The sequence below is a fragment of the Physcomitrium patens genome, chromosome 21 (assembly GCF_059467195.1).
Source record: "Physcomitrium patens ecotype Gransden chromosome 21, ASM5946719v1, whole genome shotgun sequence".
Lineage (NCBI taxonomy): Eukaryota > Viridiplantae > Streptophyta > Bryopsida > Funariales > Funariaceae > Physcomitrium > Physcomitrium patens.
Window position 1 is genome coordinate 2795071 of NC_143430.1, and position 12737 is coordinate 2807807.

Sequence of the window (12737 nt, forward strand, 5' to 3'; positions counted from 1 at the left end):
CTACAAAGTCAACACATATTAGAGGTCCTATAGAGCATCGCCATGTAGCCCTTAGTTAGATAATATATATAGAGACAAGATTGAATTCCTCTTCACTCTTCTCAACTCCTTTTTTGCTTCTAATCTAGTTTCAAGAGTCTCAAGTTTTCTTGTCTTTTGGCAATAAGCCATCCCAATTTCTTTTAATATATGTACTTTCTTATTTCTATTTTGTCACATTTTTTTTATACGAATTTCATTAGTTTATGCATCAACTTCCAATTCATGTCCTTGACAACTACTACCTCATTGGATGGATTTAAGATCTCAAAGGATATTGTTAACTTATTACATGAATGTAGATATGTCTTGCTCCTCTCTTATGCAAAGATGCTTCTACTAATTTAACACACCCATAATATTTGAGATTTTGTTTGTATAGAATATGGTACTCAATATGTGCTAAGCTTCTTGTAAATTTGTGATATCGATTATATTATAGTATAGGTCCAAAATTAGTAATAGTTGAATCATTACTTTATTTCTTTTCTTGCAACAATAAGTTATTTCATTGTCAAGTTGTCTCTGATTAAATGATTGCTTAGTCTTGGCTTGCAATTTAGCTGTTGATGATGACATACTTGTCATTGTTAGTGGCTCAATAAGATTCCACAAATCCTCCTTTTCAAAAATGCATTAAAGTGTTATTTCTCAATGATTATAATTCTTTGGTCTTATAAGCATTATATCTCTTAAATAAATAGTTTCATGATTATTCATGTTGACTCTATTAATTTATATGAATTTATTGTTCTAAAAGAAGAAGATTAAATGCCAAAGAAATCAAGACAATAAATCTAAAACAATAGTCAGTAGCATAAACAAAAGAGTATATAAATAAAAGATAGAAACACTTAAAAAAGAGGGAAAAAACTTTTGCTATAATACTATGGAGAAGAAGAATAAAAATAATCAAAATAAAATAAGCTTACTTACTTACTACAATTCTATAATTACAAAATTAAATATAGATGGTTAATATATTAAGAGTTGAATATTTGGTACTAAATTTGGATCTCAATTCTACTCTAAAGTAATCATCTAATATAGATGATGAATAGGAATGAATGTTTCAATAAATATGTATAGAACCAAGTGACAATTTTATTAAAATTGGAGGATGATTTCCTCAGCAACTTTTGAATGATGGTTTGGTAGTTGAGAAGAGTTCAAATAGACTTCTCTTTATCAATTGTTTAAATGAAGGTATTTCTAATATAATTAGATAATTCTTTTAACATGATTCTTATTAGGTAGGCTTATCAAGCAATCAATGAACACTCAAAAAAACATGAATCATTAGACATGGCTTATTCCAATACATGGAATAGTCTCTACAATTACCCATCAAAAATCCCACATTTCTCAACATGTGACAAAAACTTGCTTCACTAACAAGAAATTTTCTAGGACAAGTCAATAGTTATTTAGAATAAAGCCTCAATGTTATTCCTTAGCTCACTCAATGCATCCTTTCATTTTAATAGAACATTTGAATACTAGAATACTTTGTGTTGTCCCTCCAATGAAATTAGTCTCAAGAGATAGGTTTCCATGGTTAGTAGCCATAGTGGTGAAAAGGCTCTTGTGTGGGAGGTACCAGTCCAAAAAGTGTTAAATGTTTCGGATCAATTTTGGATGTGTAGCAATATACTACTACAACCATTATCTCTCTAATTGTGACTAATTTTAGTATCAAAATTGACACTCCTTGCTTGTAAAATTAAATGCCAGCTTCAACCTAAGCAAGACATAGTAGCCAAATTAAGGATAGAAATTGGCCAAATTGTAGAAGATGAAGTTTTGTTCCAATAACTTTAAAGAGCTGCTAAAAGTTATTTATTACCTTAAGATGTTAAAACATCTAGATCTTGTGTACAAAGTCTCTTCTTAATCAACAAAATTCTTTCATATCTTAAAACTTTAGAGCAAAGCAAAAATGTCAACAACTTTTGCACACTATCCAACTTAATTTGCATCTTTGTTTCTTTGTCAAAATTGAATTTGTTCTTTAAGTAAATCCTTGAACCTCTTCCTATGCTTGACAAATTCAAGACTGTCAAGCTTTACTAGAATCCAATTTTTGTACCTCTTGCAAAGCAGCACTAAATGCATGTAATCAATTTTGGAACTTTGCTAAAAGAAATTGAACTTAATCCTAGATTACTTTAGCAATAGTAATAAATATAATAATAAATAAATTGAACTTTGATCAAATAAATTAAAAAGTTGTTAAGTTATATATATATATATATATATATATATATAGTCAATATTTTTTATAATTTTTATAATTTAGTAAATATTAAATTAATAATTTGACAAATGGTACAATTTCAAAATTTAATTTTCATAGCTTTATAAAATGTAAGGCAATTTAGATAAGACAAGAGGACATATACTTCTAAAGTTGGTAGAAAACTCTAATGGACATCATAACCATCTTGAGATTTGGTATTGACAAAACAGAAAGGTATCCTTGATACGTGGCTTAAAGTTAAAGTTCTAAACACAAATATGCAAATTTTACTAATATGGCATAAAGCGATAGTTTTCTTTTTACAAGGGAATATTTTTCAGTAAGAGGAGAGCAGATATTAACTGCCTTACCCATTATCCATAGATTTCTGAGAGGTACTTAGATTAGAAAAATATGGAATTGAACTACAATCTTTTTAACAGATAAGTAATCCCAAAAGATGGGAACACACCATGTTCACATAAAAATTGGCCTCAAGATTTAAAAGAGTATAATGTTAATAAACATCTTTGCAAATGTTACATAAAATGCTAATCACATGGGACAAACTACGAGGACAAACCTCTATGATACAAGTGACTACTTTTAAAAGTTTTCATAAAGAAAATCAAGAAATAACCAGAGATTGCAACACTCTTACTGAAAAAATGGAACACCTCATGATGACTAGTGTCGTGTTGAGGAGGAGAAAAAAATCTTTTGGCAACTTACAGTACTACTAGGTACAAAATATGACCACGTAAATGCAAACATCCCAAGGAAACAACGACGACCACATCCCGTCCCAAGTTGCATCCGCAATTTGTCGGTCTGTGGATAATATGCAGACAAAAACATGCAAATGGATAACATCAACTAAGACATAATGTAGATGTAAGTCGTAAAAATCTCAAATCTATTTTTAATAAATAAAACCAGAAATATGATTGATTTTGTACTACTGTACATCACAATTACAATAATAAACCATGAAATGTCCTGCAGCAGCCCTACCTACTGGCAAAGGATATTAGCTTCCTGGATCAGACAAAGCTAGATATCACTGACAAGCAAGGCCTAAACCCTAAACATCATCAAAAATATAAAGCGTGAGTAGAGTATCAGATCGTCGGATTATAACTACCAATAAATCCGACACAAAACATGTTACTGATCCGAAATGCTCGAGGACTTGAGAGCTTTGGCACCTGCACAATTAAAGAGTTAGTGAAGTGGGCAACTTACAATTTAACACGGAACACAAACAAATTATTTGTGAAACATAAAAACATAAGAAAGAACGTTTACATGATACTTTGAAACACAGCACACAAAAAATCCAAGGATTATTACCTGAATAATCATCGACGATATGAACCATACTGCGGGGACACTGAGCGGTTACCCCCATGAGTGCGGTATGGAGAATAACGAGGTGACCTGCCTCTGTCTCTATCCCTGTCCCGGCCACCACCTTGGTATGGTGCATACTCAGGCGAGTGTCGCATGTTCCTGCTATCACGGCCATAGCTACCACCGCCTCTGCCCCCACCACCTCCCCGACGACTTGCCTGCATAGCTGGTAATTTGTAATCACCCGAACACAGTGTCAGTTATCAATTCACAGCAAATCCAAAGCACTGTACAAAAAAACAAAACAAAACCAAACTCTTTAAAGGTGAAAGGGTTAGAAGAGCAACAAACTTAGCAGACAAATTCAATTCAGCGTACACGTAGATCTTAGGCTTGGGTAAGTGACGATGACATATTTGTACCTCTAACACCAAGATACTCTCCAGGAGTAGGAGTACGCGCTCGCTTGCGTTTGGCCTGCACACCCAGCCGAGGTACAATCGTAAGCGTACTTAGCCATAAAATCACCATGAACCATTCCTTGATAAGATATGCGAGGGGTGGGAACATGAATTCGCAGCAATTGAGACCTTCATCATAATATTTGGATCATTAATTCAGCAATTTAAATGGATGCGATTGCAGAAGGTTATACTGCATCAACAACCATACTCTAGCTATAAAGTCAATCATAAAACTCACAGCCATTACACATGTTCCAAGGAAAAATAAGATGGACAAAAAAGGGCCCGGATGCAGCTAGTACCAAAGAGCAACTGATAGCAAGGCATAGCGTCTCTGCAAAGCTGGACTCTTGCCCTCAGCTCCCATATTTAAGAAAGTCGGAAACTTAAAAGGGGACGTCGACCACAATTGGACATTAACGTTGCGAAAGGTTGGGAATAGCCTGGGTAGAAGAATACAACTGATCGATAAAGCCGACAGAGATGGTTGCAGGTACTCCATTGAATATGACTAGTAGCATTCGATATCATTGCACCTTGCCAGCCGTGATAGACAAACAGTACCCATCTCTAGTTGAACAGCAGGTGTTGAATACCCCTTCGAATTGATTAAGACTACCGAGATTTGGTCTTTTCGCAGTGCCATTTCTCCCATTGAGTTGAATTAGACTACCGAGATTTGATTACTGCCGGTCGAGTTGTGCCAACCAGTTAGGCAATTAGGTGTTGATCTCTAGATCAGCTTGGACAGCAGCTGAAGAAAAGAGGATAGCACGCTAGGCACATGGCAAGACCTGCAAGACTGAGATTTGTATCCCCTGCGAAGAACCATTCGATCGCATGAACCCAAGTTCCAACGTTGGGTTGGTTCTTGCGATCTTTACTGTCGCCGCAGAAGAAACTAAGTGGGAGAGTAAAAGCGGAGGCAGTGTGGAGCCGAATTCTGGAGGACCAAGAGGTCGCAATGAAGAGACCAGCAAAGTCTGGCTCAGGAGAAGCTGCAACAGTGACATTCAAGTTAGGTGATAATGGCTGACAACAAGATGTCCTAAAAACTAGTACCCTACAAATGCTCACCTTTTCAACAGTAATTATTCGTCCTTCCAAGGTAGAACGGTTAAGATACTTTATGCAGCGCTCTGCATCCTCTAAATGTTCCATTGTGACGAATCCAAAACCACGTGACTCGCGCGTTCGGGGATCAAGCACTAAACGGCATTCCAATACCTGTCAAGAAACATCCCAGTTTGAATTCTTCGGCAAACACTGAACCAGCTCCTGCACCTTACCGAAAAAAATCCAAAGAAAAATTGAAGCATCATGTGTCCAAATACGAACCTTTCCCTCTTGTGAAAAGTGCTCTAGCAGATCTTTCTCATTCACCCGTGTAGATAGACCAGTGACATAGAGATTGTTACCAGGGTTCAATGCATCAGGTTCACCTCTTCTGGATCTGCGCAAATTCCAACAAAAGAAGCGCTACAAGAAACTTAGTCAACAATCTCGATGACCAGGCACTTGCATGTATTACAGGTATAACAGACAGCATGTTAAGGTTTGAAGGACTAACCGACGAGGAGGTGTCCGGGACCTTGACCGATCCCGTCCATCGTTAATGGACCCAGGTTTCTCACTGTTCACACGAGAGAATCCACGTCAGAAAATAATGAAGAAGCTTTCTTGGCATTCTGTCAATGACTCATCCAAAACCGTGCATAAAAGCCTTACTAAGATAAAACGAGTGACATAGACTGAAGTGGTACGGTCAAAGGGCATACCGACGAGGAGGAGTACGTGACCTTGAGCGATCCAGCCCATCATTGATAGGCTTCCCTCTGTTAACACCAGAGAAACAAGAACAATATGTAAGTTTCGAATGTGTGTCCAAAGAATGAGATTGTCGTAGGATTTGGGAAATGAAAATGCATACACCAGTCAACCGTGCTACAATGTGAGAACTAACCGTCGGACAGGGCTACGCGACCGAGATCGCTCTGGCAGCCTCTCCCTCTCTCTCTCCCTTGGAGAAGGCGAACTTGAATACCTGAAACATCCAGTGCTGGACGTAAATGTCTCTTCATAACCCACTCGACATTTTGAAGCAACTCAAGTGTCAGAAGAGATTTTGGCCTCAGGCACAAGTGACTCTTCAAGAAAACTTTCTAAGCAGCACTAAATAATATAGGATATATTGACAAAACACAATTTCACCCACAACATGGCGTCCCAGGAAGTAACGCAGTAACGACAAAATCTTCTGACAGAACATGAGTGTCCTGAACAGGAGTACAGATGTTGAATCTATAATCCAATGCCTACTCAGAGAAAGGAATATACTCCAACCTAGATCACTAGTTCCGACAGAAATACCTGTCTCTGTGACGAGGAGGTGGGGTGATATCCCTGTGACGAGGAGGAGGAGTGATTTCTCGGTGACGTGGTGGCGGAGTATCACCCTGTATACACCACATTTTACGTAGATTAAAAACCTACAAACCTTACAGCCCTCGTGGGAGACAATAAACAGCGTCAATGGGCAAACTTACAAGAAACGAAAGTGGCGAACGACTACGTTTAAGCAACCGGGTCATTGAAATACCAGCATGGCTGGTGTGAGGATCAGAAATGACATTGGAAAAAACTTCACCAGGTAAAAAAAAAAAAAAAAAAAACCAAAAAAAAACCAAAAAAAAAAACCAAAAAAGCCAAAAAAAACCAAAAACCAAACCAACAAAAACAAAAACAAAGCAGAAAATCACAATACTAACACACAAGTAAAAACCAGAGGGGAGAGTATGCACGTGAGAAAGCCAAACCGCACGGACCAATTGAACGCGGAACTAGAGACCACGGAGACACAACCCACCATCAACCAAATCGCGTCGTAGACACAACAGGAATGAAAATATCCCGAGACACACAATGCTTGGATTACAAGCACCCACCGCATACAAACGCCCATACCGCAGCACCCACCAACCTTATTAGGGTTTCATTTCAATGGACACTCAAGGAACCACTCGTACTCTTCACTACAACGAGAAACCAACACAACCCGTGGCAGCACTCACCATTGCAGCCAGCAACCTCTGGATTCAAGCTCGAGAATAGCGAGCCAACGTACACTCTGCAAGGCCGGTCGTCGATAGACACAGAAATGTTGCACTGCCGAGAAGAACAACAACAACGGAGGTGCATCAACAAAATATAACGTATAAAGTAACATATCCTTTGGGAGTCTAACTTGAGGGGACGAATCGATGAAGGGCTAGGGTTGTTCCCACGTACCCAACGTCCTCGGGTTCGCTCTCACGTAACGACGTCACACAGCCACAGTATCCGTGACGGCTCGATTGGTATCAACGATGTTCCCGCACCTGGACGAGAGCCTTCGAGGGCATGAATGCAGAGTATTCGTGACAGTTATGGACAATGGCCAGATATTGTGGACGGAAGCGGTGCATCACTACCGTAAAATTGCCATCCCAGGCTCCTTCACTGCTGGGTTCACCGAACCAGACACATCTTCGTTAGTGTGCTGATTGCAAGCACGATTTCGCTCGTCTTGTTCATGTTCACGGTTAGATGGAAACAGGAGGCAGTGTGGGCTTGTCAGTCATGTCTTCATGGGGACGGGACGGGACGATGTTGGAGTTCCGAGACGACGATAGAGGAAGGCATGAACTTGACTTTGGTTGGGGGTGATGGGGAGGTAGCGGGGAGACAGGTTACCAATCAGCATCAGCAAGTTTGTCCCTAATTATGTCAACCACTGCACTGTATCCTGGGGACTGAGTGTAATCGCACTTATCTTCACGACCACTAGCTTTTATTATAGCCGTGTCCACACCCTGCAATTCTCGTAGTTTCTGGAAGTTGTCTCGCAAAAATTCATCTCTTTCTTTCGGAGGTTTACATTTGTACTTATGGATAGTAAGCTTTTCCATCCGGCTGGATAGTCCTGACTACAAGAAGTATGTACCAAGCATGGCTCATGTGTCCTCGGAAGCAAATGCAACTGACCTGAACAAAATTCTCTTTATGAGTCTTTATCTCAGTAAAAGCTTTAAGTGGTAAAATGAGTATGAGCAGTACAAAACACTGCTACCCAGTTTCTGGAATTCTTTTTACATTTTCACATGAACTGTGATCCAGAAGTGTTCGAGGCATCGGCTACATGATAAGCGAAAGTCATCATTTACACGACAATGCTGCAGAATTTGTGGCGATTGATCTAGCTGAATATTGCAGCCATCTCCTGGAACGAATTTGATTTAAGACAGATCACGCATCTGGTACAACTTTGACAGCACGAATAGTGCCCTGCAACTACTTTGCGATGGTGCCTCTAGATTCCAGATGTTCCTGGAGCATGTTGACAAAGGTAGCTTGGTTGGCGTCGTACTCAAACCAGCTCTAGTGACACGACCGTGGCGGTCGAGAAACTACTTGCAATATTTGGAAACATCAATGGCAACATCAATTACTGAGTCAGTTGTTTAGGTACATGGCTGTCTTCAATCAACTCCCGGATGGAGAGTTTTCAGGATTATGCCAACAGTTCCACCTCATGATGCACACCAAGATCAGCTGTTCACACAGTGGCGGATTAACACCATAGTACTATAAGAGGGTTTCAATTCCTGCTTTAAAATGTTTGGAGTTGATTTTTCAACGCGAATTACTAAAAAGAAAACCACAGGTAACAAGTACCAAGTATGTAATCTCATACAGTTGTAGTAATAGTAAATGATGAATCGATTTATAAGAAGGAGTGTAGAAACTCACGAAGCGTGGGACGGTGAGATCCGATAAGAAACATCCTCTCAGCACCCAGCCAAATCATAATCCATGTTGACGTGCTTCCATTGACTGCATAATATTCAGCATTATGCAGTAAGAGGGGGTGAAATTACTGACGCAGGCTGTAAATGCTACAGTGTAGCCTTATTTCCACATACCACTGTGTTGCAGGATCAAGGTCTCTAACATGTTAAGGAATCCTAACTATAGCAGGCTCGGTTATTGCTAGTGATCTGCCATGTCCTACAAACTAAGCTTCCATTGGCCATTGACCACATAAGTGCAGATAATTTTCACAGGGATCACATGAGATACTATGTGAATTCGGAGAACTTGAACTAGCTATCTTCACTCTAACTTCCGGCTCATAACAAGAAGCAAATTTACAGATTCAATGCTCAGCTGGAATCACGTTGGAATCGTGAATCTTCCAAACGCCAACACAGCTCTCTCTTGCTCAGACTAAGAAGTTTTGTTGTCCTTACCAGGACTTAGACTCTTACCTCAAATTTGGCATGTACATGCAATGAAATCAGTTACTAAGCTTCAGTGCATCGTAAGGTGGACCGAGGTGCAAGGAGCAGTGATGTGTTTAGGAGCTCTACAATGGATTAAAGCTCCGTGTCATCTTCAAAAACAAAATGCACATCCCCATCTAAACTTGAGCCGAGACTGCAGCAAATTTTTTGAATTCTTCGGGTATGAGCGACTCATCCCCGGCTGTCACAGCGGCAGCGACACGTTCGCCGAGCAAACCATGGTACATGAGACCTCTAGAACCAAGCCCGCCGATTAGCCACCACTGGGTCTCCGACTGCAGAGGCTTTACAAGCTCGTTGATGCAGCCTGTCAAGAACGCAGCAATCATCAGCTAATGGAAACGTAGAAAACGAAGCGAAAGGAATGCGTGACAATTTAAGCATAAAACCCTACATGGATGCACTGATGATTATGACAGACCTGCTAATGGCAATGCCCCCAATGGCGTTCGCGGCGGCATTGCACGCACACCTGCTCGTAAACTTTTCACTTTCCAGCGCTCGATAAGCGGGTAAAATTGAGCTGCTCTTTGCAGAAGCTCATCCTGCACCAAAGTTTCCTCCTGCAATGATACTTCTTCACACTCAGGTCCCGAGTTCCAATTCTTGGTTGCTCCTAAGACTATCTTTCGTGCTCCTTGAACAGCTAGCCAAGCATGTGAGAGTAAGTTGGGAGCCTGGGAATGATACTCCTCGTACTCTGACGGTAGCTCTAAGTCTGCCACAACACCACGACACATGGAGAGAGGAAGCTTTCCTGCAAGCTCTGGTAGCAGAACGGCCTTTGATCCAGTGCATACTACCACGGCATTGTATCCTTCCCGAGAGAGCTCGGCAAGTGAGCTCACGTGTTGCTTTACAAGAGCTGCTCGTGTTCCTGGACAGGCATTATGTGCAAAGTCCGCGCAGGCTAACCAAAGAGCGTCGAGATAGGTACGCGGATGAAGATTGATGCCGTCCGGGATATACAACCCTAGCCCATTTTCAGGGAGCTCAAGCCCAGGAACCATAGCTTTAGCCACGGGACGCTCCAAACATCTAATTCCTTCTATCCTAGACCCATCACATCCTCCATCCAATTTTCTTGCGTCGCGTATATGCTTCTCCGCTACAAGGGGTCGCAAGATACCCCTCCGCCATGCTATGGGCTTAGATTCACCGGTGAGCGGAACAGCGGCTTCTGCAACATCCAGTAGATTCAGCGCAGCCTGCCAACCTTGCTTCCCCTTCCAAAGAAACTTCCCCTTCGGAGTGTAAGGATGTAGCAAGCCTCCTGAAACACCTGAGGCGCCTCCGCCAATCCCAGCTTCGTCAAATAGATCCACAGATACGGGTCCCGAGCTGGATGTATGCTGAAATTCGCATCTCTTTCACGGTCATCAAACACCACCACAACAATAACAAAAAAAAAAAAAAAAAAAAAAAAAAAAAAACATAATTCCAGAATATGCGCTAGTTAAATGTAGAATTTGCACAATACAAATGCAAAGCAGAGCTCTAAAACGGTGGAATTGAATTACTTGAAGCAAATGCCATGCCACTGAAACGCCAGCAAACCCAGCTCCAACCACAGCAAACCTGCTACAGCGAACATCATCATTCCCTTAACCCTAAAAGGACCACTTTACGAAATTTAGAAACCATTTCGGTGTAAATGTGATGAATGCAACCAGTTGAATTGAAAACGACGGCGAAAGTGGAATTGAACACACACTTACCTCCGCGGCGAAGGGAACCGGATAGAGGTCACAGCAGATGCAGAAGGTGAAGACGACGCAGCAGACGGAGCAATGGCAGACATTCTGTGTGTTCTGTTTGTGAAAGGCTAGACTGCGCATGAAGGCTGATGCACTCGGTGATCAGAAAACACAGAATTGCCCGCCACGACCGACACCAACATCCTTTTTGCTACGCACTCAACTTGTCTAAATATTCTGACGTGTACCGACGACGTGCCATACACCCCGCAAAAAATAATTAGTTCTTATATTAAAACAGATCTTTTCTATTTTCATGTAACACTAATGAATAATTACAATAACAAAATTTCATGTTGTAATATTATTCAAAAATCTATTTTACAATGCTTTGGAAGGACAAAAACAATTTAAGGATAAAATAATATGGAGCTATGTATATAGATAGATAAGGACATAGCAAATTTTGGTATTGAAGTAATAAATATAACTAAAATTATGATTTAAAATCATTAGTATTTAATTTTGTAGGGGTGTATGATAAGAAGGATGTCTATGTAGTCAAAGAAGAGTATCGATCAAATAGTTTCTTAAATAAAATATTAACTACAAGAACAATCATTACATATTAAGCTTGAAACCAATTGTAAAGTAATAAATAAATAAAAATAAAAACTAAAATTAATCTTATTTATATTTTTCATATTTATATATAGTTATTAAAAAATAGTATAGATTTTAATTTAGATTTTAGTTTATAATTTATAATAAAATTAATTGATTATTATTATATATGATGTAAGATTATATTTGCTAAAGAGTATTTTTTAGTAATATTTACTTAAGATCTTAATTCCAATAGTTAAATAAATAAAAATATTGACATAACTTTTAAATATTTTTTAAAAACCATCTCTTTGTTACAAGCTTATTGTACATTCTACAAAACAACACTATCATACTGTGTAAGAAGAAGATGCCTTTTAACTTTCATGACTTCTTAGCTAATTTTTTTAAGTATAAATAACTCTTTTCATTAGAGTTATTAGTTTCAAGGTATTGACTTTATACAACCTTCTCAAAATATATAAAATAATAAACAAACAAATATAAATCTTTGTAACAATTTTATATTTTCTTATTTTCTTATTTACAAATTATGTCAAAGTCTCAAAAATGAATCCATTAGCACGACCTCAAGGTCCTGATCTCAAAAAAAATCCATTGTAAGCTAAGTTTTGCTTGTATGAAGAAACAAAGTGCAATAATGGACCTCCCTTAACAATCTCAATCCAAGTTGTATTTTATAAATCAATAATTGTTCATTTAATTCCACATACAATATTGAGAAGTTCATGTTCCATCTAAAAGGTATCTTCATCATGGTCAACCTTGAAGTAGTGGTATCTAGCTAGAAGATAATAAAAACATTGAAATAGTCTTTCATGTTAAGTGCCCTCTTAAGAAGATTGTTGATCTTAAAATGCACTTTTAAAACTCTAACTTACATCTTCAATCAAATCTCTAATATCAAAAATTCATGTTATTATTGGATGTCTTTTAGGCAATCATGATAAGAATTTGGAAATTGAAGGTTGATTTG

The 12737-nt window shown here is 38.9% G+C and overlaps 2 protein-coding genes across 9 annotated transcripts; both read right to left on the reverse strand.

Moving 5' to 3' along the window:
• Positions 1-3173: 3173 nt before the first annotated feature.
• LOC112274239 (uncharacterized) lies at positions 3174-7752 on the reverse strand. 5 transcript variants are annotated; one of them, XM_090245953.1, is made up of 11 exons: positions 7384-7752; positions 7167-7260; positions 6466-6551; positions 6059-6139; positions 5874-5930; positions 5666-5728; positions 5434-5548; positions 5173-5322; positions 4054-4108; positions 3632-3857; positions 3174-3486 (listed from the first exon to the last, which is right to left on the reverse strand). In XM_090245953.1, exons 2-10 carry the CDS (start codon positions 7167-7169, stop codon positions 3640-3642), a joined length of 828 nt encoding a protein of 275 aa, XP_090102079.1. In that variant the 5' UTR covers positions 7170-7260; positions 7384-7752; the 3' UTR covers positions 3174-3486; positions 3632-3639. The 5 variants fall into 5 exon arrangements, with proteins under 5 accessions (XP_090102079.1, XP_024359300.1, XP_073385764.1 ...); XM_024503532.2 differs by lacking the exon at positions 7384-7752 and having other exon boundaries at positions 7167-7300; XM_073529663.2 differs by lacking the exons at positions 3174-3486; positions 3632-3857; positions 4054-4108 and having other exon boundaries at positions 4398-5322.
• A 367-nt stretch (positions 7753-8119) lies between these two features.
• On the reverse strand, positions 8120-11332 carry LOC112274237 (uncharacterized). Of its 4 annotated transcripts, none has more exons than XR_016499920.1 (6): positions 11156-11332; positions 10958-11015; positions 9859-10719; positions 9402-9744; positions 8884-8967; positions 8120-8685 (listed from the first exon to the last, which is right to left on the reverse strand). XR_016499920.1 is itself a non-coding variant. In XM_024503531.3 (4 exons), exons 1-4 carry the CDS (start codon positions 11236-11238, stop codon positions 9554-9556), a joined length of 1263 nt encoding a protein of 420 aa, XP_024359299.1. In that variant the 5' UTR covers positions 11239-11329; the 3' UTR covers positions 8836-9553. The 4 variants fall into 4 exon arrangements, 1 of the variants encoding a protein (XP_024359299.1); XR_016499919.1 differs by having other exon boundaries at positions 8120-8540; positions 9859-10789; positions 11156-11329; XR_016499918.1 differs by having other exon boundaries at positions 9859-10789; positions 11156-11329.
• Between the last annotated feature and the right edge of the window lie 1405 nt (positions 11333-12737).